Raw genomic sequence first — 22,837 nt, 5'->3', positions numbered from 1 at the left:
ACCCACAGAGCTCAAATCTAGGTGTTGACTGCCTGCAAGCCTTCCGTATCACAAGCCATCTCCACATAATTTAATGAAGACATTACTGTAATATATTGTAAAATCAAATGTGTGTAAAGGAATTGATTAAGCTGAATTTAATAGTTGTTTTGCAAATTGTGATACATGTTAGATATATTTATTTAGGGTCAGATTTTTTTTCAATACACAGGACTTGGACCAGACCTTTCATGAGAAACTATATGATTTACATATGGAAGTAACTATAACAATGATGAGTTTGGAATCATGCAAAAGTCACGTCTTAGGCGTCAGATTCTGATCTCTGGGTTTAATCATCTCTGAAACATTAATCAAGAAATCGTGTTAATCTGACATTCAAATACAAAACAACCCACACACATGTGTGTGTGTGTGTGTGTGTGTGTGTGTGTGTGTGTGTGTGTGTGTGTGTGTGTGTGTGTGTGTGTGTGTGTGTATGTATGTATGTGTGTGCACATATGCCGGAGTACCATTCAAAACTTGGATCAGATGCACACACTCCACTGCCAGAAATCATGGTTCAGAAATCATCGTATTCAGTATATTCTCTGACTGGACAGAGTTCAGGAGGCTATTCAAATTCTCTGAGTTCAAAGGCTATTCAAACTAGGAAAGTGTGCATAGTAACTTCAGTGATAAAGGAAAGGAAAGAAACAAAGTCGTTGGAGATAATATCTCAAAAAGATATTTTACGCCAACTAATCAGGTATTAGGTTGAATGCCATTGTTAAATAAAGATAATAAAAACATTTCCTCTCTGCATGTATTCCATCATGTGCCTGCCACTTACACTAAATGGATAATTGAGAAAAAAATAAACTCTGGGGTCCACTTGAGGTAGTCCAGCTTGATCGAGCAGTGAGTGTGTGAGTCCTTACCCCTTCAGTTGGCTAATAGTGTGTGTGTGTGTGTGTGTGTGTGTGTGTGTGTGTGTGTGTGTGTGTGTGTGTGTGTGTGTGTGTGTGTGTGTGTTGTGTGAGGGACAGAGAGACAGAGAGAGAGAGAGAAAGTGTGAGAGAGAGAGAGAGAGAGAGAGAGAAAGAGAGAGAGAGAGAAAGTGAGAGAGAGAGAGAGAAAGAGAGAGAGAGAGAGAAAGAGAGAGAGAAAGAGAGAGAGAGAGAGAAAGAGAAAGAGCGCACGCAAAGCCGTCAGAGGGGAAAATTGAAGGCAGATTTTCCGCGACAGGCGTGGGCTCCAAATTGGTCGTTTGGAAAGGGAATTTGCTCTGGCACAAGATGTGACAATGATATTCATTTCAGAGCTTGCCCCCATTTATACAGAGGGCTCACACAAACCCCAGCAGAACCAAAACTATTACTGAAAACTAAACCTGCCTTCAAAGGAGAGAAAGAAGAAATATTTCTTACTGCACAAGTTAGACACTGATCAAAAGACACACACAGATTGTACGTAGATCTGCATACAGAGATCTAATCCTACCCTAGTAATGTTTCCCTAAATGATTAGATACAACTGGTCAGTGTGGTCTTGATTATGTGGATCTAATAAAGATGAATGACTGGATGTCCTCCACACGCCTAGGCTATGAATAGACTGTAACATGAGGTCTGTAATGTGAGAAGGATCTGAGATAAGTCTATTCTAGGAAGGTTAGAAAGCAGTTTGTTTTCCATCAAATGGAGAGAGTACTGTACTTCCACTACTGGACTACTTACACTACAGACTTTGTCAATGCCACAGTATTAGCAGTGATAACAGTTCATGACCATATCATCTAACTTTGCATTTGGTTAAGCATGTTCAGTATGTTTTGTTATCATTATGTGCAGGACTGTTGATGTATCTAACAACATGCTGTTGTCAAGTTGGCTGGCCAGTGGCCCTCCCTGACCCCCTGGCAAGGCTACTGCATGGACAGGCAGCGTCCAGCAGAGGGAGTAAGACATCTGATTATCTGAGGAAGGTTACTGTACACACAGGTGGGTTGTTGATGAATCATTACATTATCTGTGGTGGGGTGATGATGAGATTGGTCACTTGCAATGCATAGTAAATTCTTGGTCAATTAAATGTACCATATTCAAGAGAGCAGGGCCTAAACAACTTTGAATGTATCAAATGTCATGACTCACCTAATGTAGTCTACTGTAGCCCTTTCAGCAAGGAAAGCCTATTCTGTGTACTGCAGGTCTTTTCTCATGTGGGTGGAAAACAGCCAGTAGAAGTGACATGAATTTGTAATCTCTAATATGTAAAACCATATAAAACGGTGGTTCCTGCAAGTTTGGTTACTGTAGGTTGTTTTTGATATGTTGGAGGTGATGGGACTCGTCCGTGTGTTTCTCCTCTGTTCCTCATTCCTGCTGTGCGTGATGATAGGAGCTCCCCCAGCATACGCATGTTTCCCTAGACTCAGAGTCGCCCGAGTCAAAGCCCTTCGATTTATAAACACCCCTCAGGTTCCAACAGCAAATACTCAAAATAGTTCGGCTGCCCGGGGGCGAATATGTATTGCGCACAGACTAGGCAATCTGACGATGATTACATGGTGACGATGTCTTGGAACACACGTCATGTCAGTCACCATAATTGTTGTTTTGGTCAGCGCCCGCCGGCTTCTCTGGGTCTGAGGAAATTAAAACTCTAATTCATTCAGTACCAACAATGCCACAACAGTTGGTTAAACCAGCCCAAATGTTTATCACAGGATAATGAGCTTTCTTTGAGAATAGAACAACAAACGGGCGATCTTTTGACTGTTGAAAATTATTGTAAGGAAGTTCTTTGACATTTACACAGGCTTCCGGCCTTCACATACCTGTAGCCTACAGAAATAATCTTGATATATTGGGGGGAAAATACAACATTTTGTAATCCAACATTCTAATCTAATACTTGTGTTTAGAGGATTTCAAAAATATCTGTGACATCTGTTTTGAATTTCCAAATAAACACATGTTCTGTGTGACTATTAGAAGAAGCATTATAGTGCTCTGTCTGTCTATCTTATGGTTGCATCTGTGTTTATGAGAGCCTGTAGTAAAACTGACTTAATCACACAAACACACTAGATCCTCCCAGTCAACTTGACTCTGCGTGGAAACTCCACAACTCAGGACATTCTTTTGGTTGTTCACCCAAACCACACACTGTTAACAGCTGTGCAGTATTTCACTCAAACTCCTTGACTGTGGAGTTTTTGCGCAAGGCTTTCTCCAAGACCACTCATTAATAAAGTATCTGTGATCATATGGCACTGACAGCACGCCAAAGAATGCTGTCGTGGGAAGAGACGAGCGGGAAGGAGAGAAACACTGTGAGAGAAGGAGAAAGGAAAGGAGGGAGATGGAAAAAATAAATAACGATAGAGTAAGAAAAGAAAGACATGAATAATGAAAGAAATAAAGTGAGGAAGGTATAACTATAGGATAGATGCTCTCTCCCTCTCTCTCTCTCCCCTGCTCTCTCCATTTCTCTCTTTCATACAAACACATACATACACACACACACACACACACACACACACACACACACAGGGACACACACACATTTGCACACACACACACACACACTTTAGCACACACGCACACACATTTGCACACACACATTTGCACACACAGACTCTCGCTCCCCCTCTCTCTCTGACTGTCTCCTCTGTAATGGGCTCCAGATGTGGTGTTGAGGGGGGGGGGCTGCTTGTATGTCATATGCGCGGGCGGAGAGAGACGCCCGTCCGAGGGGACGTTGTCAGGCCTGATGGAGTGGCCTGGGCCTGGGGCGAGGGGTGCGGAGGGCGAGGGGCGAGGGGTACAGGGGGGCGTGGGGGGGCAGAGTGGAGGTCAGAGAGGCCGACCATCTGGAATCACTTCAGGTCAGCCAGGCCTGGCCATGAAAGGTGAGACAGGGCGCCTGGCTGGAGAGGTAATAAATGGACATGCCATGATAATGCTGGTAATATCCCACTTCCGTCCATAGTACCAAACCTCCTCGCTGACCAACGCAACCAAACACATAGCCCAACTCTGAAATACACCCCTCACCTATCTCATACGCACTAATACCAAACCCCAAGGTATAAAATACCTTGGATAACATTACTGAAACATGTCAAACAGCAACAGCTTATGGCAGGATGTACTGTATCAAGTACTATGTCAACTTCTGTTTGTTTACGACAGGTTATGAAGGTCTGCTGAGAAGAAACACATCCAGTGACAGCCGCTGTGCTGAACGAGGCCACTGGGCCCCTCAGTATTAAAACGAGGATTTCCCTGCTCATAAATAACTTGTTTTTAAGATGGAAATTTCAGTTTGTGGTAATCAGCAGAAAACTCCGATCAGGAACAGCTTGAGGTTTTGAGAGCTGCTTGCTCTGAAGGAGAATCTGTCCTCGAGTTGTAAATAACCTTTTATGGTACTTGCACAACTTCCAAAATCCATTTGCTTTTCAAACAGGCCCCACTATAAAGTTACTTTTTATTGTGTTCTAAAGGAATTTTTATGTTAAAATGAGCTATGTTGAAGTGGTCAAATAGGAAAACCTACTCTTAGGATTACAGACACTACGAATGTCCTCTTGAAGAATGAAACGAGAGAGAAGTATCATTTCTAATTAATCTAAACCATGTTTTTAAACTCTATATTTAAGCCATACATTCAGTTCAATGTCAAGCTGATGTAATTGTTCTGATTCAGCAGACAAGATTCCAGAATTGAAAAATGACCCCCACAATATTTGTGTCCTCACTACTGTATATGAGAGTTGTTGTTGATCATATATCTGATGATGTGGATGTATTGTGTGACACTGAAATTGCTATCAACCCTGTGAGTCTGACACAGTGGTGTTACTTTGCTTCAAATGCATTTTATTAATATATATGGTTTTCCGTTACAAGTAAAGGATATCATACAAAAAATTAAGAGAAACTACGGTCTTGGATTCAGAAATAGGTTACATTAGCCTTTCCTGTATAGTGTACCATTACATGAGTCAAAATGCGTTGAAAACTTTGCTTGTCAGTGGTATAAAATGGAGAGAAATGTGAAAACAAAAATTACAAAAAAAAAAAAAAAGTATAAATGTTTAACCTCCGAGTTTACATGGATAAGGAAGTCCTTGTTGTTTATTGGAAAGTTGTTTAACCCAGTCTGGTGTTGTAATCCTATAGAACGCCGCTATCGCAAGAAGATACGCAATCCAAGTAGTCCCCACTCAAGTCTCGTCACCCTCAGCGAGGCACCGCGGTCTTGAATGTACAGTAAGTCAAATTATAGATAGGCACTGAGTCTGACATCGGTCTCTTCTGTCAGGGTTGGAGAACACCTCTCCATTGATATCTTTGGAAATTAGCCTTTCAGTCCGTCAACACCGAATTGAAAGAGAAAACTAATAGTTAGCTACAGCATCCAGTCTTGATGTCTTTATCATTGGTACAAACAGTGTCCAGCGATGCTCTGGATGGCTGAGAGAGGTGGCTCGCAAAAAAAGCCTCTCAGGTTTTTCCGCCACTTGGTTTCCATCTGATGCTACAGGTTTGCATATAGGAAGTCGCGTCCATCAATAGCGACGACGTTCCGGACGAGAGGAGGCTTCATGCTCAAATTCCATGGAGGACATGATGGGATCGGATGGTGATCATCCCGGGGCCGGGGTCTGTACGTCTGTCTGTGTGGGACGGACAGACGTGAGAGAGAGGATCCCCTCCACTGAAGCCTCTCTCTCTCCCCCTCTCTCTCCTCCTCAGTTGACCGTGGGCACCTGGTTCAAGCTGTACTCCTTGGCTTTGAGCCTCAGGTTGGCGATGCTGTTGGCCATGTTCATTCCCTGGGATGTATTGGTGTTGGAGCATGTGGGGGGGTAGGTTGCCACGGCACTGAAGGAGAGAATGGTAAAGAGGGCAAAGGTCAGATGAACTGCTCCAGCAGTATGGAGCTACCATAATGCTCCATATGAGTTCTACTGTGGTTGTGACACACACCAACTAACATAACATCTGTATTAATATCGTAGAAATCATACTGCAAAAAAACATACATGTTAAAAAATCTTACATTTTGTAAGAGACAATTTTTTCTCTCACTCTGAAAAACATCATGACACGAATAAGCCTAAACATGCAGTAAAGTAAAGAGTACTTGCTTTCTGAGGGCAGCATTTTCTGTGGCATTCGCATTGGCCCTCCCTCCGGCATTGGATACCAGCTTAAGAATATATAAATGGTGATGTATGTGTTAGCACCACATTAGTGTGTTTCACTGGCATTATTTCTGATCAAGTGATTTGCCGCTGTGTAGTACAGCCAGGCTAGAGCGCTCCCCACTGAGGTACAATTGGGGCTCTTGGCCATAGCGACAAGGTCAGACATTTTATACTGAGTTTCATAAGGGGGGATTACTGTAAATCATAACCAATGTAACCAGAGTCACAAAAAATCCTGCCCAGTGGAGCTTTTCTCTAGCATTCATTATTTCGTATTGTATAACAGAGAAGGTCACAAGGGTCAACGGTGGATTTAATACGGTTTGTTTTCAGATTATCACCTCATCAGGAGAGTCATAGGACCCCACCCCTCCCCCAAGATCATGAGAAGAGAAGAGAAGAGAAGGAGAGAGGGAACAGAAGGAGAGAGGGAATAGAAGGAGAGAGGGGGGAGAGACAGAGCCTTCATAGATATTGTGCATCAACCCAACAGACCCTGCAAAGTATTCATGCCAGAACTGGGCAAAATATATATTTGAAATTGTTTGAAATATTTGAAAAACTTTGAGGTGTGCTTGATTTAGCTTGCCTTGCATTCAGCGTTTGCACTTCTGAGACTATTCCATTGGTTCCACTGTGCCTGAGAATGAAATCAAGCACACCTCATGTTTTTCAAATAATTTTCAAATATTCAAATGTGTATTTTGCCCAGATCTGATTCATGCATAATGTTGTGGAAATAATGGGTCTGTGTTAAAAGCTGTAATGAATAGTCTATGATTAAAGCATGAGAAATGTCCTTGGAGAGAGTGAGACTGCGGAACTGGAAAGGCATAGAGTGGGGAAAGTATAGGGCTGACAGAATCTAACCACTAAAATTGCAACAAACAAGGCCATGCTTCTCAAGCTCTCGTTTAAACAAATCCTTAAAAAGAACACTAACTTACTTGACTATTGTTTATCAAAGCTCAGGTCAAATGCAACGACAGTTTCATTGAATCCAGGTGGACCCAAAGAGGGATAAGGAGGGGTTAGGGTAAATATGAGGAGTATGTACAGGTAGGAGTGGGGATGGACAGATGTGCAGAGAGGAAATGAAACGATAACAGAGGCCGATGCCGAGGTCAGTGGTGGACAAGCTGGGTGTTTGGGAGGGGGCTGAGGGGGTGGAGGGGGTGGAGGTTAGGGGTGATGTCTAGAAGAGGTTGTGGGGTTACGGTGCATTATTGCAAGAGGAGACGGTGGGTAGGGGGAAGAGAAGAAGCCTGGGTGTGGGGAGAGGTTTGGTTTGATGTTTTGGGGTGAAAGTAAAGTGAATTCAGGAGAGGGGAGAGCCAGGGACGAGAGGGGATACCTGTAAGGAGAGGCACTGCCCCAGGACAGGTAGTCGTTAGGGCGGGGGGCAGGACGGGGCACGATAGGCTGTTCCACAGCCGTTACGTCCCCTGAGTAGGATTTGAGGAGGGAGGCGTTCTTGCTAGCCAGCATGGCGCGCTCGTTCCGGCGAAACTTTGCCCTTCGATTCTGAAACCACACCTGGAAAAAATGCAAAATAATATGAGCGGATATGCCTACAGGTCTATACAATGTTTTGATATGTTGTGCTATATACCTCCTGAGCCTGAATTTGAATAAGCAAATGTTTGTAATGGCAGTGTGTGTTTGCATGTATGATATTGTGCCCCTTTAAAAATGAACAAAAAATGTCTCTTCAACCAACCTTTCCAACCGTACTACAGTCAACAGTCAACCACTTTTCACACACACACACACACACACACACACACACACACACACACACACACACACACACACACACACACACACACACACACACACAGTATAAACCATACTCCTCGTTTTTATAAGCAGATCAAGGCCCTGACTAGGGGTTGCTGTTAGCGTCGTTCTTCACTCTGAAATCAAATCCATTATTAAACGGTCTCGGAGCGCCGAGGCCCAGAGAGGCACAGTGTCCGGTTACGCACTGCCTCAGGAATGAGCCCAAAGTCTCTTTTATCAAAGGATTTCTGCATCGCTCTCTGGTACGCATTAATCACAGATGTGTTCTTTCTCTCTCTCTCTCTCTCTCTCTCTCTCTTTCTGTTTCTCTCTCTCTACTCTCTTTCTGTTTCTCTCTCTCTACTCTCTCTCTCTCTCTCTCTCTCTCTCTCTCTCTCTCTCTCTCTCTTTCTGTTTCTCTCTCTCTACTCTCTCTCTCTCTCTGTCTCTCTCTCTCTCTCTCTCTGTCTCTCTCTCTCTCTACTCTCTCTCTCTCTCTCTCTCTGTCTCTCTCTCTCTATCTCTGGGACGGATATAATCCTCACCCCTCAGTAACAACATTCCAATTATAACCATACTGTAGAGTTCTATGTAATATATGGATGGATGATCGGCGCTGACTAAATGTCTGTGCTCAGACCCTGAGGCACATAAAACAAAGAGACATTTGACAAATTAAACACATTATATCTTCTACTGCTTTTACACTCCCAAGTATAGTTTGCAGTACTCATTAAGGATGGATTATTCACACATCATTGTATAGTGCAGTTCAAAATCACTAGTTTGTTTTGAACTGCTTCAAGGTAAACCTGAGACCGTTGAACATTGTATGGATTATTGTAGGTTGCATAATCTGAGTCAATCTGAGGAGTAGCCTGTTAATCCTGATAGTCGTCGTGGTGGGATCGTTTAGGGACCTAGGGGTTCAAATTGGGATTAGAGAGGTGCGTGTACTGCATGTGGCATGTGTATGTGTGTGTATGTATACAGTATGTGTCTCTGGTTGGGTACTGTGACAGCAAAAACATTAGTTCCGTTGAAAAATGGACCAATAAAGATATGTATTGTATTATATTGTACCTGCACCCGTGCCTCGGTGAGGTTGACCCTGCGTGCCAGGTCCTCTCTGACGAAGGCGTCGGGGTAGTGTGTCCTCTCAAACACTCTCTCCAGCGCCTGCAGCTGGCTGCTGTTGAAGGTGGTCCGGTTCCGTCGCTGCTTCCTCTTCTTCTTCTCCTCCGAGTTCAGCTGCTCATCTACAACGTACCAGAACACGGCCGGTCATTTACTGTGTGTATATATATACACGCATGTGATCAGACACACTCACAAACATGCAGTACACATGTTTATGCACACATACGTTTAGATACACTGAAATAAGATTTAGGCTTACTGCACACACACGTACAAGCACGTACAAGCACACACAAACGTACACGCACACGTACACGGACACACGCACACACACATACATGTGCACACACACACACACACACACACACACACAGACACACACACACACACACACACACACACACACACACACACACACACAGAGACCATGCTGCCTTCTTGTCATCAAATGTATCCCACCCGGCTCTGTTTTCTACACCCTTGAGTCAACACTGGCCTGTTTGTTGTCACCATGGTGCTTGATGAGAGAGAGGCCTATCCTTATCAGTCACAATCGCTGTCTGCTTTATTTCTCAGAGATCACCATTTTCTATGACTTCATATTGTTATAACAATCGTTCTTCTGTTGCTACAATAACATTCGTTTTTCCCCCTCTATCGTAGGCGGAACAATGCTACCCTAAATATCCCTTGGAAGAAAGACCGATACTGTGGCACAAATTATTTAGTTGGGATTTGTTTAAAAATAACCTTGTTTGAAATAACCTAATGCAGCAACGTTGACACTTTTACGCATGTCATAGAGGTTAGAATTACAATTAGGGCATAAACAGAATCAGACCTGACTGACTATTATCAGGTACATCCGTAATTACAACTTCAGACGATAAAATAGGCCAATTTACTTGGATCATTTTCAACGAGACACTTGCAAATGTCTAAATAGCGTAGTATATGTCCCACAATACAATCCAGACATGCACATTATTTAGGCGTACATCTAGGCTAAGTAAGGACGATTATTTAGCGGGCAGGAGGGAAATCCGTTGGTGATAGAATGATTGGATTGATATCACAGAGAAGACACGACAGACGCCGATTCGTCTTCCCACATTTAGTATTGGAATGCGACCTTATTCTGTGTTAAAAACTGCTATGGTTGAGCAATTTCCGTTCTTTATTGTCATCCTAATACGACATATTTCTCCTAATTTTGCCCATCCCTCCTTCTTTCTATAAGGTAGCAGTAATGCTACTGTAGTAGGCCTAGTGGTCGAAAGTTTGGCCTATATGCTACAAGAAGGTTTCACAATTGTGGTGATAAGCTGAACATTTATCCCATTATGAGGCACAATTCATTATTATGAGCATTTGTGTTATATTTCTCATGCCAGTCTCTCAAATTTGTATTTTGAAATATAAATATAAATATATAGGCCTAGCGTGTTTGACAAGCGTAAAGAGAGGTGAAGCTACAGGCCCATACGATAAACTGGAGATGATACGAAAGGCACGACTACTGCTTGAAATGTGTGCTAAATTGACAACAAATCTGTTGAAAGATATATCGTTATGTAAATTATCAGAAAATATTAATAAGAAAATATTGCGTCCTATTCACAATAAAAATGCAAACGTCATACAACCTCAACATGCTATATAAGGCGACTCTTAATATTATTTTACATTATCTGTCATTTGAGTAAGCTATTAATTCACTCGAGAACATTCTCTCGAGAAAATGTCAATGCTGTTTAGAATTGCAATTATACACATATGTTTTTCCTATTTTACTGTAAATAGCCTATATCCTATAAATGCAATAGTTTATAAAAGAAAAACTGCCACTCAAAATAGAAGCAATCTGACCATATCACACAAATAACACAAATAGGTCATACAGGCCTATGATACTTTAAAATAATTATATGATAATTTTGCATTAAGAAATATACAACATACCCATATTTCCTTGGCTTCAATGGGTCCCAAAATATGAATAGGAATGTATTTGTTTTAATCATATGTGAATGATAGTGTTTTGTTTTTATAATTCTGCATTGGCAGACATTACGAAAAAGTAATAACGATGACAAAGTGACAAAATACGTGTGCATTATAGAAATGTCCTCCAGATTAAATGCTGGAAACCATTTCTTGTGATTATATAAAACCTTAGGCCCATATTGCAGTTGCTGTTTTCTGACAAAATGCCTGTGAAATTAATTCACTGAGGGCTAATCACGCGCCCAACAAAACGTTTTGGCAGTAAATGGGGTGACCATATTTGAAAGTTACAATGATTTTAGACCTAAACCACACGCCTGTTTTGACCTCATTCGTTTTTCGGAAATCTTTGAAAGCAGGTAATTCGTGTGAATGTTCTCGCCTAACATCTTTTAAAAATAAGAAAATTCAAACATGATTAATGGGTTTTTGATGAAGGTATTAGGTAAATAGGCCAAAATGTGCTGCTTAGTTTATTGTTTGTTTTCAATTAAGTTGTTTACGAATAGGCCTACCAAACACAACACAACCACCCACATGATTAATTCGGCTAGAACTATTATCCTTGACAAAGCAGTTAGAATTACGTTTTGTCATTTGATCCCATATTGTTAGACCCATGACCAGCGGACACAGGTAATTATGACAAATTATTATATGTGAATATTCTGAAATTGTTTGACAAGCGTAATAACTGTGAATTAACGACCTAACCTCGCGCTTTCCCCTCTATCCATATTTCTCACACACCTCTCCTTCAGATCCGACTTACCCGTAAAATAACAATAACACTCATTAAACCCTAACGTTTCTGTCAACCTCTCCAAATGGCTTTGGATGCTAGGGCATATCACTCGGGACTTGAAGGGTTTATTTACTCTCTCAACGGCATGGCTGAGTGGGGAGGCCAGTGTTCTTTTGCTTTTACTGGGGTGTATCCAAATTGACTTCAGTCGCCTCTATCGCATTTTCAAAGTAGTTCTCGACAAACCACATTCTTAGCTGACCCATTGAAGAAATCAAGGCACTTGTAGTGTTTTGATTTATTATAGTAAAGCTTGACTTGTATTTTACTGACCATATCCACCAACATCGCCATACTTCATTGACATCAAAGTGTTAATGGTAAATTAATGGCAGTTTTTAGTGTAGCCGTCAGAAATGATCTATTACCATAAGTCACGAAGGATTCATTCCATGCACGCACGTTTCAACAGAGCGGGTGTCTAAGGAAGCACACTGGCCAAGACTAAGGCTAATGAAAATAAATGAATCTAACGTTCAGTCTGTCATTGTGGTCATCATTATGTATATTTACATTAACCGATAGTCACTCGTGGCTCTCTGAAGAGGCCCACTCAAATTGCTGCAGGCGCACACCAAAATAGATTCCAACCTCACACTGTGCGTAATTCTGTGAATTGCTAGCAAAATATACACACACACACACACACACACACACACACACACACACACACACACTCACACACACACACACACACACACATACAAGTATGATTACAATCCATTTCAGTGTTAAGGTGATAATCACAACTCCCGAGTGCATGGGCTACACTTCTCTCACTTACTCTCCTGCTGGGTAGTGTCGCTCCCGCTGGTCAGCCCCGGAGACTCCAGCATATTCCTCCCCGCCTCACCGACGCTCTCGTCCGCCTGGGTCCCAACCATTTCCCCGGCCTCTTCGAGATCCAACAGGTGGCTGACCGAGAAGTTCTTTTTGGCTTGCAGGTTTTCCAGATTAGATGTAATCGGACTGTCTAGGCGGTTTGACAGCGTTGCTTGCCTGTCCATTGCGTGTGCATAGCTAGAAGTCATGACGCAAATAGGATACAGTAGGAAAAATGGGGCAGTAATAATAAGCGAGCCAAATTGATCCTTGCATACAGAAAGCACGAACAGCGCCTCCAAACCAGCCGGGGAAATCTCAGTTTTCAAAGCGAAGCACAGTTGCTCACATCCAGAGGCGGTGGCGTTCTTCTACAGACCGAGGAAAAAATACTTTCTCCTCGTTTGTTTTCCCCGATCACAGTGTTAAAACCTAGGCATCCGGTTCATCCATTCGCGCACATAAACAACAAATATAGCCTATGTAACCGTATAAAATCACAGCGTCCTGCACCTGGGTTTTCGAGAAGTCCTCTTAAAAAGTCCTCTCCCACTTCCCACTCCCGTTGACTCACGGTCGCAACTGACTGAGCTTAGCAGAAAGTGCTGATGCCGTCCAGATGCTCTCGTATGTGCGTAAAGCTGGCTCAGCTCAGGCGCAGGGAGGCTGGACGTAGCCTATACCGTCGCTTTCTTGGAGCTATTGCTTCTCTGTGAGAATGGGTCGACTCTCTCTCTCTCTCTCTCTCTCTCTCTCTCTCTCACACACTCTCTCTCGCTCTCTCTCTCTCGCTCTCTCTCTCTCTCTTTCTCTCTGTCTCTCACTCTCTCGCTCTCTCTCTCCCCCCCTTTCTCTCTCTCTCTCGCTCTCTCACTCTCTCGTTCTCTCGCTCTCTCGCTCTGGCACTTCAAACGAGGCGCACGCTGGCACGCTGCGGATGCCTGCACCAGCCGAGGAGTAAATGAAACTTTGAGACCCCTGGGAGGGTAGATGGACCCTAATAGGAGCCCGTAATTACGTGGCGATGCCTTTGTGCTGTTTCTGACGTTTCACAGACCCACTCCCCGCTCCCGTCCTTACAAACTCTCCCCTCCCCTTCAGCAGCACACCACCATCTCCACCACCCAAAGAACCCTGATTAAGGTTTTTTAACGAACCTCTGGCAACCTTAAAGAAACCCTTGGAGCCAGCAGCAAGAAGAGTCCCGGGCTCTAGAGGGGAGTGGTAATTATCACCCTGTGTGATGATGGAGCCAGTAAAGAGAGTTTAACTGTCGAGATACTCGGCCTGCGACCAACCAAATCACGGTTACTGTATTCAGCCGTGGCCAGTTTTGATAGACTTGTGGTCAAAATAATGGTCATGTAGAAATAAAACGCTTTAGGTAGACTTCTTGGTTATTGATCGTCCTAAACAAATCATAGAATATATGTTCCAAATGATTATTCATTTTAATTAATATACCATTTTGTGCTAACAAATTACCTTTATTAAAAATACAAAATGCCAAACTCATATGGGACAATAATCGTTTGCCTACCCTGACACGCAATAAAACCCAAGACAAACACATGTACTGTATGCAGTCATTTAAGTCGATCTGACAAACATATACGTGATTTGTTTGGGTTTGTTAAAGAATTCTGTTTGGAATTGGAGTTTCATTTTTTGTGCGCGCTCTGAGTGGGGGTCTTGACAGGGGGGGATAAGCGGGGGGTGGGATGAAGGAATGGAGGGAAAAGCAGGGGTGAGGGGGGTGAGGGGGGTCCATGTGTTCATATGGCAGGAGTAGACTATAGGCTCCAAGCTGCCATAGACATCCCGTAGCTTCCAGCCCCATGATCTGGGAAAAGAACACTTGATGCCATCAAAGGGACGCGGATTGAATCCAGATGTGCTTCTCTCGTTCTTTCCATGTATTTAATGAAGGCGCGGGGATAGAGTAGACTTTTTCATCATTAGTTTTCCCTCCAGATTCTCTTTTCCTGCCTACACGTCCATTCCGGTGCCAGCGCAAAAAGCCTCCACAACAGGCTCGGCCTTAAACCGACGTCTTCTCCAAGCTCCACACTCCGTTCTATTCGTTTTATAGACTAGGCCTTCTCCTTGTTTGTCCGTGTCGAATGGAAAAGTCAAAGGTGTGCCATCCTGGCTTTGACCTGACCTTTGGTTTTAGTGACAGCACCCCGAGGAACTAGCGATGCATTTCGGCAACAGGAAAATAGATATAGGCCATAGAGAGGCACACACAACATGACCATTTAATTAAACTATTTGTTGCTTATTATAACGTTTCACCATCCAGCTGGCATGTTAATCGGTATGTTTTGTCCAATATGGCAGGCATAAGCCTACATGACTAAAAACTAGCAAGGTAAACTAGTATGTGTGTGTGTGGGAATGTTTCAACAGGTGCGTCTTTACGCATGCCAACTATTGACCCTTGATTTATGCCCATGTAATTTCAGACAATTAGAGGCTATGCATAGTCTGACAAAAGTCAAACTATACCCAGACAAAATCACAACTGAATAAGCGTTTGAGTTGATATGTCTCCATTAGACAGTGTACTGTCTCACCTGATAGCCATAGATGACATTAGGCGTGTTCCACGTAAATCTTACGAATCAAAATACAAATCAAAAAACAGTTCGGATAAAAAACGAATTTCGTGTGTGAATGAGACATGCGCAATCATTGCTGAAGTGTCATTCGTACTATTTAATTCAGGTGTATTTTTTTCATATTCATTTTAAACAGTATTTGGTCAGTTTTAATTACAATGCATTACAATTCAATTCATAAACCTTACCTGCAGCTATGTGCCTTCTTATTACTTATTATTATTAAGTAGGCCCAGTTAGTAGTAATGGCCAAATGGCAATTTAATGTTCCAATAATTAACAGAATTAGCCTATAGGCACAAATTAGAAGCCCGCATTTTACAGAATAGTTTGGACAAAATCTCCCTCATTATCAAGCTGCAAGTGGTGTGTGGCTATATGACATTATTTCTTTGAAATTAGTTATCAAAGTAACGTTTGGGGATAGAATTACATATGCGATAGACAATCATCTTATTCGCAGAAAAAATCCAAAAAGGCAGGTCACAAAAGCGGTTTGAAATGACTGATCACAAATCAAGACATGTATGTAAAAAGCTGCTATGCAAAGAGGCCTATCTGCGTTTTAATTGGTAGTTTTAGAGCACTTATTTAAAAAATATGTTTCCAAGCTTTTTGAGACGCCTGAGAGCCGTTGCCCTTGCAAGAAGAGGGCAGCGGCAGCGGTTGGCTTTTTAATCAGAATCAGCGCGGGTGAATTAATTTCACACGCGCAGTGCTTTGTAAACTCGACGTGTTGTTTAATCGGGAGCAGATTGCTTTTTATGTCCAAACACCACAGGCAGTTTGCAATTAGCGCTCGGAGTTCTTGTTGAGCTGGAATAATAGAGGCAGGCAGATATACAGGCTATAGCCTACATTGTGTGTCGCATGTGCCTTAAACCAACTCGTGTCCAAATGGCGCAGAGGCGACTGAGTGAGAACGCAGCCTACATGAATTCATGAAGAGCATCGACAATAACATTATCGATCCATGCCTGATGTGATTCAATAGAAACATGCAGGAGTTCTCGACCCATGAAGCAACAATTACATAGCTTCTGTGTGTTAAGATTATTTAGATAATCTCGATTAGAAATTTCCAATGGGAAATATGTTGTTATTGAAAGCATCTGCCAATTGTGGACCCTATAATGCTGTAATCAGCACTCAGAGCCTGCGCGAAGGATTTGCAGTTCAACAGGTCTGACGATGACAATTCCCTTGTCGCTGCAATCAAGGATGGGGGGTGAGTTTCTCGGCAACATATGGTTTCCCGCACAGGATATGAAGAGTCAACAAGGAGGCCATTTACTCCCAATTAGGGAAATAAAAGCGGACAGGGGCCAACACGATATACCCCAATCAGCACCAAGGGTCACTGGACAGCACTGCACCCAGACCCGCCGGACGACACGCCGTGGCTGGAGTGGAAGTAATGCGGCCAAAGGCAAAGCAATCATTGAGCTAATACACCACTGAATCAACAACAAAAGAAAACACATTAAAGTGTGAGTTTTCACTCGGGAAATGCGTAGCCTAAGCACTGTCTGTGTGTACCTCTGAATATATTAGGCCTACCCATTTCATCTTGATACGCACAATTATTCTCACACCAACAATTTCAAACCATTTCGATGTATATAACTAGCCTATCTACTTTAACATTTAGCCTACACAATTAAATTCCGTTGAGAATGCCAAAAGCAAAACAAAAGACAACAACACTCAAAATGATAATTCGACCATTTCTATAGTACTGTCAGGCCGTAATGAAAATGGCTGATCACTAATATGATGACGCAAATGGCCAATCGTAACGCTGTATATTGCAGCTGTTGATTGGGCCGAGATTTGGGACTATATTTACCCATATATTTTATGGCACACTTCTCTAGAGACCCTGGCCTGCACGGCTCTATTAATAAATGCGATTTTCGAATAACCTTTCCAGTGCGGTTCCACATACATAGTAAATGATAATCAAATAATCCCAAAAATGTGTTAAGTCTTTATTGCTGTAGCAGAATTTTAATCTAAAACAAAATATGTAATTTGTCAAATATGTCATTCTAAAATCTGAATGAAGTGACAAAGTGGTATAGGACAGCGAGAGTTCATCAGTATAGCCTATAATCCATAGTGAAACATGACATTTAATGGAAAACTAAAATGAAAAGTCATTATTAGGCTATGTGACCGTGGCTAAATTAATCATAGAATATCTCTATTGCTAGGCCTGTATTTCAATCGAAACATTGTTTTGAAATTAAAATGGTCTTCATCCCGTTCTTCGACACCGAAAGCATACATGAATTTAATAGCCTACATCCCAACATAAGGCCTTTTGCATTCATTATTCTATTGATGCATGCATCCAATTAATAGGCTATAATTCATTTCCCATAATACACAGTTTCAATGTCAAAATTCAACAACGACGACGAGCCATATGGCGGAGAATTTCAGTAAACGTTGATTTCACCTTTTTTTCCTCAGTCGTCGGCTCTCAAGTTACACGGCCTTTCTCGACCTGTCTAGGGACGCTAGCGCCACATAAATCACACACCGCTCTATAGGTTCGCCGCTCTCTGAAGTTGGGTCCAACCGCTTCACATAACCGAATTACCAATATATTTCCAATTCGTGTTATTGTAGTACAGCCTATATGGACCCCAAAATCTCTATAGGCATACACCGATTATGAAACTATTATTGGATTATCAAGAACAGAGATGTTCGCTTTCCTTCTCTCAAGGAGGCCTCTTTAATATTGAGGCTATTGATATGTATTTTTTGTATTAATCTCCTAAACTCAAGAGCACCGAAATCAATATTTTCTGAGACGCTATACACAACAAATATGTATGCGGAATAGCCTTCAAAATATTAATACAAGAAAAAGAAATTTCCAATTAAATTAAGGCTATTATCATCAATTATGGCAGGATATCAAACGCATTAAAGCCTTGACCTTCGAGGTGCTGGGGACATTCAGTGGTCACTCACTACTCGCTGACTAATTAAAAGAGCTGGGTTTATGGTCTCCCTTTCAGACGGCCAGATGTGTCCAAAGCGCTGTAAAATCTCAGAGCGGTTTACAGAACACTTACTGCACTTTAAAATGACTTGAAAAAGCGGTGGGAGTTCGAAACTATGCTCGGTAAATTCCTCTCAGAACCACATGCTCTAAGCAAACCGTTTCTCCCGGATCCCTCCCAGCAGTTAAAAAGAAAGATTGAAACGAATCATTTAAATTACCGCCATGCATTTGATTGTGAAAATGAAAACAATTAAATAAATCACCTCTGCAAATGAACGAAACAAGACACTCTCCATTTGATGACATTTTATTCACATAAATTCAACCACCAATGTGACAATATAATAAACACTTTTTAATGTGCAGTTGCATTCCTGTTGATAAAATATATTTTCTTTTTAAACATCATCATAAATAACCATATATAGATAACACACCTACTGCATAGTGTAAAACTAAAATCGTTTAAATATCCACCAGTTTTAAATAAGCCAATATTAATAAAAAAAAGACATCTAAAACTCAGCTAAATTTAAAAAAAAAAGAAAAAAAAAGAAATGAAAACCTGATGACACAATTGATCATTTGGTACCCCATGGTACAGGGAGATAAAGCTCACTTTACTCACAAAACAGCTAGCTACAGCACATTCATACTAGATTAATGGTATATTGCTATATACAGGTTTGTTTGAAAAGAGAGGAACTGAAAACAATCTCTTCTAAGGCCATAATGGTGTAGAAACGCATGCTGAGGAGTCCTCTCCTCTGAGAGAGAGCATACATTACCACCAGATATCACCTTACCATTGCTTAGGAAGCCCACTGCAGATGCAAGTCTCTACAAACCCCACTGACAGGACAGAGTTAACATCTTTCCTTTTTTTAAAAACTTTTCTTTTTTTTTTTAACCAGCCCTAAATAGTAAATCCCCAACTAATATGTTGATCTACAACATAACAGATCTGAGACTAGGACCTTGTATTGCTGCACATAGTATCTTATATTTATTTCTCCTTAAAACAACTTTCCGGGGGTAAACATTAAACGCTGTTCGTCTCCACGATAAAGACAAAGCAACCTAAAACAGCCGTGCTTTGATTGAACATTGTTTGGGTGGGTATTACATCGAGAGAGCATTCATATACGATGTTAAGACACATGTTGTTTAGAAGAAGTGCTTGAGGCAGAGCGTTTTGGACGAAGCCACATTTGACAGCAACCATCCCAGACAAACAGTAACAATACAAGCCTAATGTCCGCTCCCACAATGAGGGCTCATGCAGTTCTCAGGGAAAGCTGTCAGGCATCACTTAAGAGACCACAAATTAATTTCCCCCACAGAGGAAAGAGAATACAGTACTTAGAAACATTGCAACATAGGAAATATCACCTTAGACATACAGTTTAGTGTTAGTATACAGAGGCTATATAATCCCCACAATGGGTTGAACTGACGTGTTGAATCCTTACAGGGGGCTGTCAGCCATTTTACAGTCCTGATCGCTCCTCTTTGGTTCTGTCACTGGGGGGCAGTCCTGCTGGGGCATAGTAATGTCCGCCTGCGTAGCTGTCTATGACACTGCTGTGGACACTTTATCTGGGGCAGACTGGACAGAACTCTCCCCATCCTCCTGGACCTTGCCCTCTCCCTGGTTCTCTGTGCCACTCGTCCTCTTCTTCTCTCCCTCCTCCTCCTCCTCCTCCACCCTCTTCCTCTCCATCTCCCCCTCCACCCTCTTCCTCTCCTCCTCCTCCTCCTCCACCCTCTTCCTCTCCTCCTCCTGTTCCTCCTCTGTGGCCTGTAGGTGCAGTTGCTGCAGGAGTTCCTCCAGTTTGTGGGCCTTGCGGAGCTCGTTCTGTTGGATGATGGCACACAGGTGCTCAGTCAGCTGCTCCTTCACTTCAGTCTTCCTGTGGAGGTCCAGCTTGGAAGTCACATACTCAGCCTCAGCCTTCTCATAGCGTTTCCTGAACAAGAGAGAACGTGGATTAGTCGTAGGAACTTGTTCCATCGCCAAAGAGAGGCATCTTTCACACACAAAAAAAAAAAAGGGGAACAGTGTGTGTGGGGAACAGTGTTAAAATCAGTGTTAAAATCATTCACGTACATAGCTATATGTTAGAACTGAGTGTACAGTATGGATCAGATGAGTACTCAGAACACCCTGCAGGGGGCAGCGTTTTCAGAGTTTGACAGCTACAAAATAAAACAGATGTTCATTGCCCTGAGTGTTTCTGTTAGTGATGTTATAGAATAATATAATGTGCATCAGCAATCAAGCACAATTATACAAATGGAAATCAACCTGAGAGGGGACTTCTAAGGATCACTTTCCATGGATGAACTCTCCAGAGTGAATAATATCCTGACTGAACTGAGAAGCCCATCTCTATTCCCGATATGCTATGTTGTCCATTTTGTGTTTACCTTGCATTGTTGTAGTCCCAGCTGGCTTGCTCTATCACGCCCCTCAGGATGCCAATGTCATTGGACACCATGTCATCCAGCGCCTGCAGCTCCTTCTGGATCCTTTTCAGCTTCACAGCCTCTGCCTGCGTCTGTTTGGATCTGTGTACAGATTTTTTTTTTCTTTATCTTTAAGAGTACAACTTGACTCCTTCAAAGATATGATGTGACAATCAGCACGAGTTGCACTACTATGACACACACTTGCTCAGTGTCAAAATACTAGATGAACAACTCAGATGGCTAACTTTGAGAATAACGGGACCAGTCTTTACTTCTCAGCGATGGTCTTGGTCAGGAGAGCTTTCTTGCGTTTATTCCTCTCTTCTATCATCTTTTGGTCCTGCTGAAGCAGCTCCAGGCGAGTCTTCTCCCGCCTATGATAACATGGGGTTTTGAGAACACAAAACAGACTGAGGCAGCAATCCACACAAATATAGTTGTAACATTCACATGATAACACACAGGCTCTGAGCATAATATTGTATACCAACAGCATATCTGACATTACATGACTTTCAGTGTAGTTTTTTGAATGTGGGATAAACTGTAACTGTCACAGTACTGTACATCACATTGGTGTTAAGTTTGAGAACCATGTGATGTTGTTCTGACAGATGCTCTCATATGGGACAACCTATGATATCAAAAACTTACTAACAATTCCACCTCCTGTTTTTCCAATTCCTTCGCAATGGGCGGTGTGTCCTGTGCTGGAGCTGGGTCATGTTTTACGACCGGGATCTCCACCTTGGGCTGCTCTACTGGCGTCGCGAGGATTGCGGGTTGACTGACAGCCTGCGGCGGGGGCTTGCTGAGCTGTTGATCGGCTGGGAGCGCAGGCGATTCAGGTTTACTCTTTGACTGAGCGGCTAGATGGAGGGCTCTCTCCCTCTGCAACTGCTGCCGACTCCGGTTAGTAGGAGCAGGTCTCCGACCGCGACCCAACGCCGCAGGTACCGCCGCCTCATCTGGTGAATAAGAAACAGACATAAACACAACATTATGCATGCCAACACGAGCTTAAATCTTGAATCAATAGATAAAGACTAGCTGCCAAATGACGTATAGAAAACCGACAGTTGAGAGCAGATCTGTGCTAAGCTTTAAGATGATAAGTTGAAGCCAAGTTACCTTTCTGGTGCAACCGTCGAAGCTCGTCATCAGAAAAACCTGCCCACCCAGCCATTGTAGCACAAATATCTGTGGAATTGTTTAACACTTATTTCTGAATCAGATTTTTTTAAATCGCGAAACTATCATCTTAAAATGCCATAACTTCATGACATTTCACTAAAACTTAAATCGTCGCCGCCATCTTTGTTTACCGATGCCACGTCTAAGACCCCAAAGAGGACCTGTGAGGGGAGGTTATAGATAAGGCCTGTTGAATTTTACCAAAAGTAATTAAAATGTCAAATGCATGTGCCATCCCTAGCACTATATATGATAGAAGTTCTATAACAATCAATGGTACTGCAGTTTTGTAAAATCAAATTTGGTTTGACAGTGAAAGGTTTCCAAATAAAACTAGTAAAATACTGGCAAATGTTTTAGATACTAGGATCCCTCAGAGAGTGTTTTCTCTATAAGCACTGACCTAGGTTCAGATTACCCTAACACCAGTGGAAGCTAGAAACCACGCGGATTTAGAATAATTGACATTTATTAAATGTAACTCATATTATCACTAAGTAATGTTAAAAACATCTGCACTGCAGCTGTGTAGACATTTCTTTCAAGAGAAATGGAAATTCTACAACAAGGTTAGGTTATTAGATTTTGCGAGAGAACATACAGTAGCTGTTATTGATGAGAATAATTTCTTATTGATGAGGATAGTTTCCCTGGTGTCACATTTGTTTATTCTTTCTTCCTCTCTCCCCAATCAAACTTTATGCTAATCACCTCTTTTAAGCAACTTTCTGCCTTTGGGTAGACTTTGGGGTCAGAGGGGGTCA

The 22,837-nt window shown here is 42.2% G+C and overlaps 2 protein-coding genes across 3 annotated transcripts; both read right to left on the bottom strand.

Moving 5' to 3' along the window:
• Window positions 1-5,619: 5,619 nt before the first annotated feature.
• Window positions 5,620-12,970, bottom strand: prrx1b (paired related homeobox 1b; the record flags this gene model as incomplete). 2 transcript variants are annotated; one of them, XM_083671025.1, is made up of 5 exons in its annotated part: window positions 5,620-5,879; window positions 6,142-6,207; window positions 7,560-7,741; window positions 9,071-9,246; window positions 12,724-12,970. In XM_083671025.1, 5 exons carry the CDS (start codon window positions 12,968-12,970, stop codon window positions 5,747-5,749), a joined length of 804 nt encoding a protein of 267 aa, XP_083527151.1. In that variant the 3' UTR covers window positions 5,620-5,746. The 2 variants fall into 2 exon arrangements, with proteins under 2 accessions (XP_083527151.1, XP_083527152.1); XM_083671026.1 differs by lacking the exon at window positions 6,142-6,207.
• Window positions 12,971-18,698: 5,728 nt separating this feature from the next.
• Window positions 18,699-22,199, bottom strand: gorab (golgin, rab6-interacting). Its single transcript, XM_083671340.1, has 5 exons — window positions 22,011-22,199; window positions 21,538-21,847; window positions 21,152-21,253; window positions 20,838-20,978; window positions 18,699-20,377 (listed from the first exon to the last, which is right to left on the bottom strand). Exons 1-5 carry the CDS (start codon window positions 22,063-22,065, stop codon window positions 19,981-19,983), a joined length of 1,005 nt encoding a protein of 334 aa, XP_083527466.1. The 5' UTR covers window positions 22,066-22,199; the 3' UTR covers window positions 18,699-19,980.
• Window positions 22,200-22,837: the final 638 nt, after the last annotated feature.

Source organism: Argentina silus (genome assembly GCF_951799395.1).
Source record: "Argentina silus genome assembly, chromosome: 6".
Lineage (NCBI taxonomy): Eukaryota > Metazoa > Chordata > Actinopteri > Argentiniformes > Argentinidae > Argentina > Argentina silus.
The sequence above is the reverse complement of the archived record's forward strand: the minus strand, read 5'-3'. Positions and strand labels throughout refer to the sequence as shown.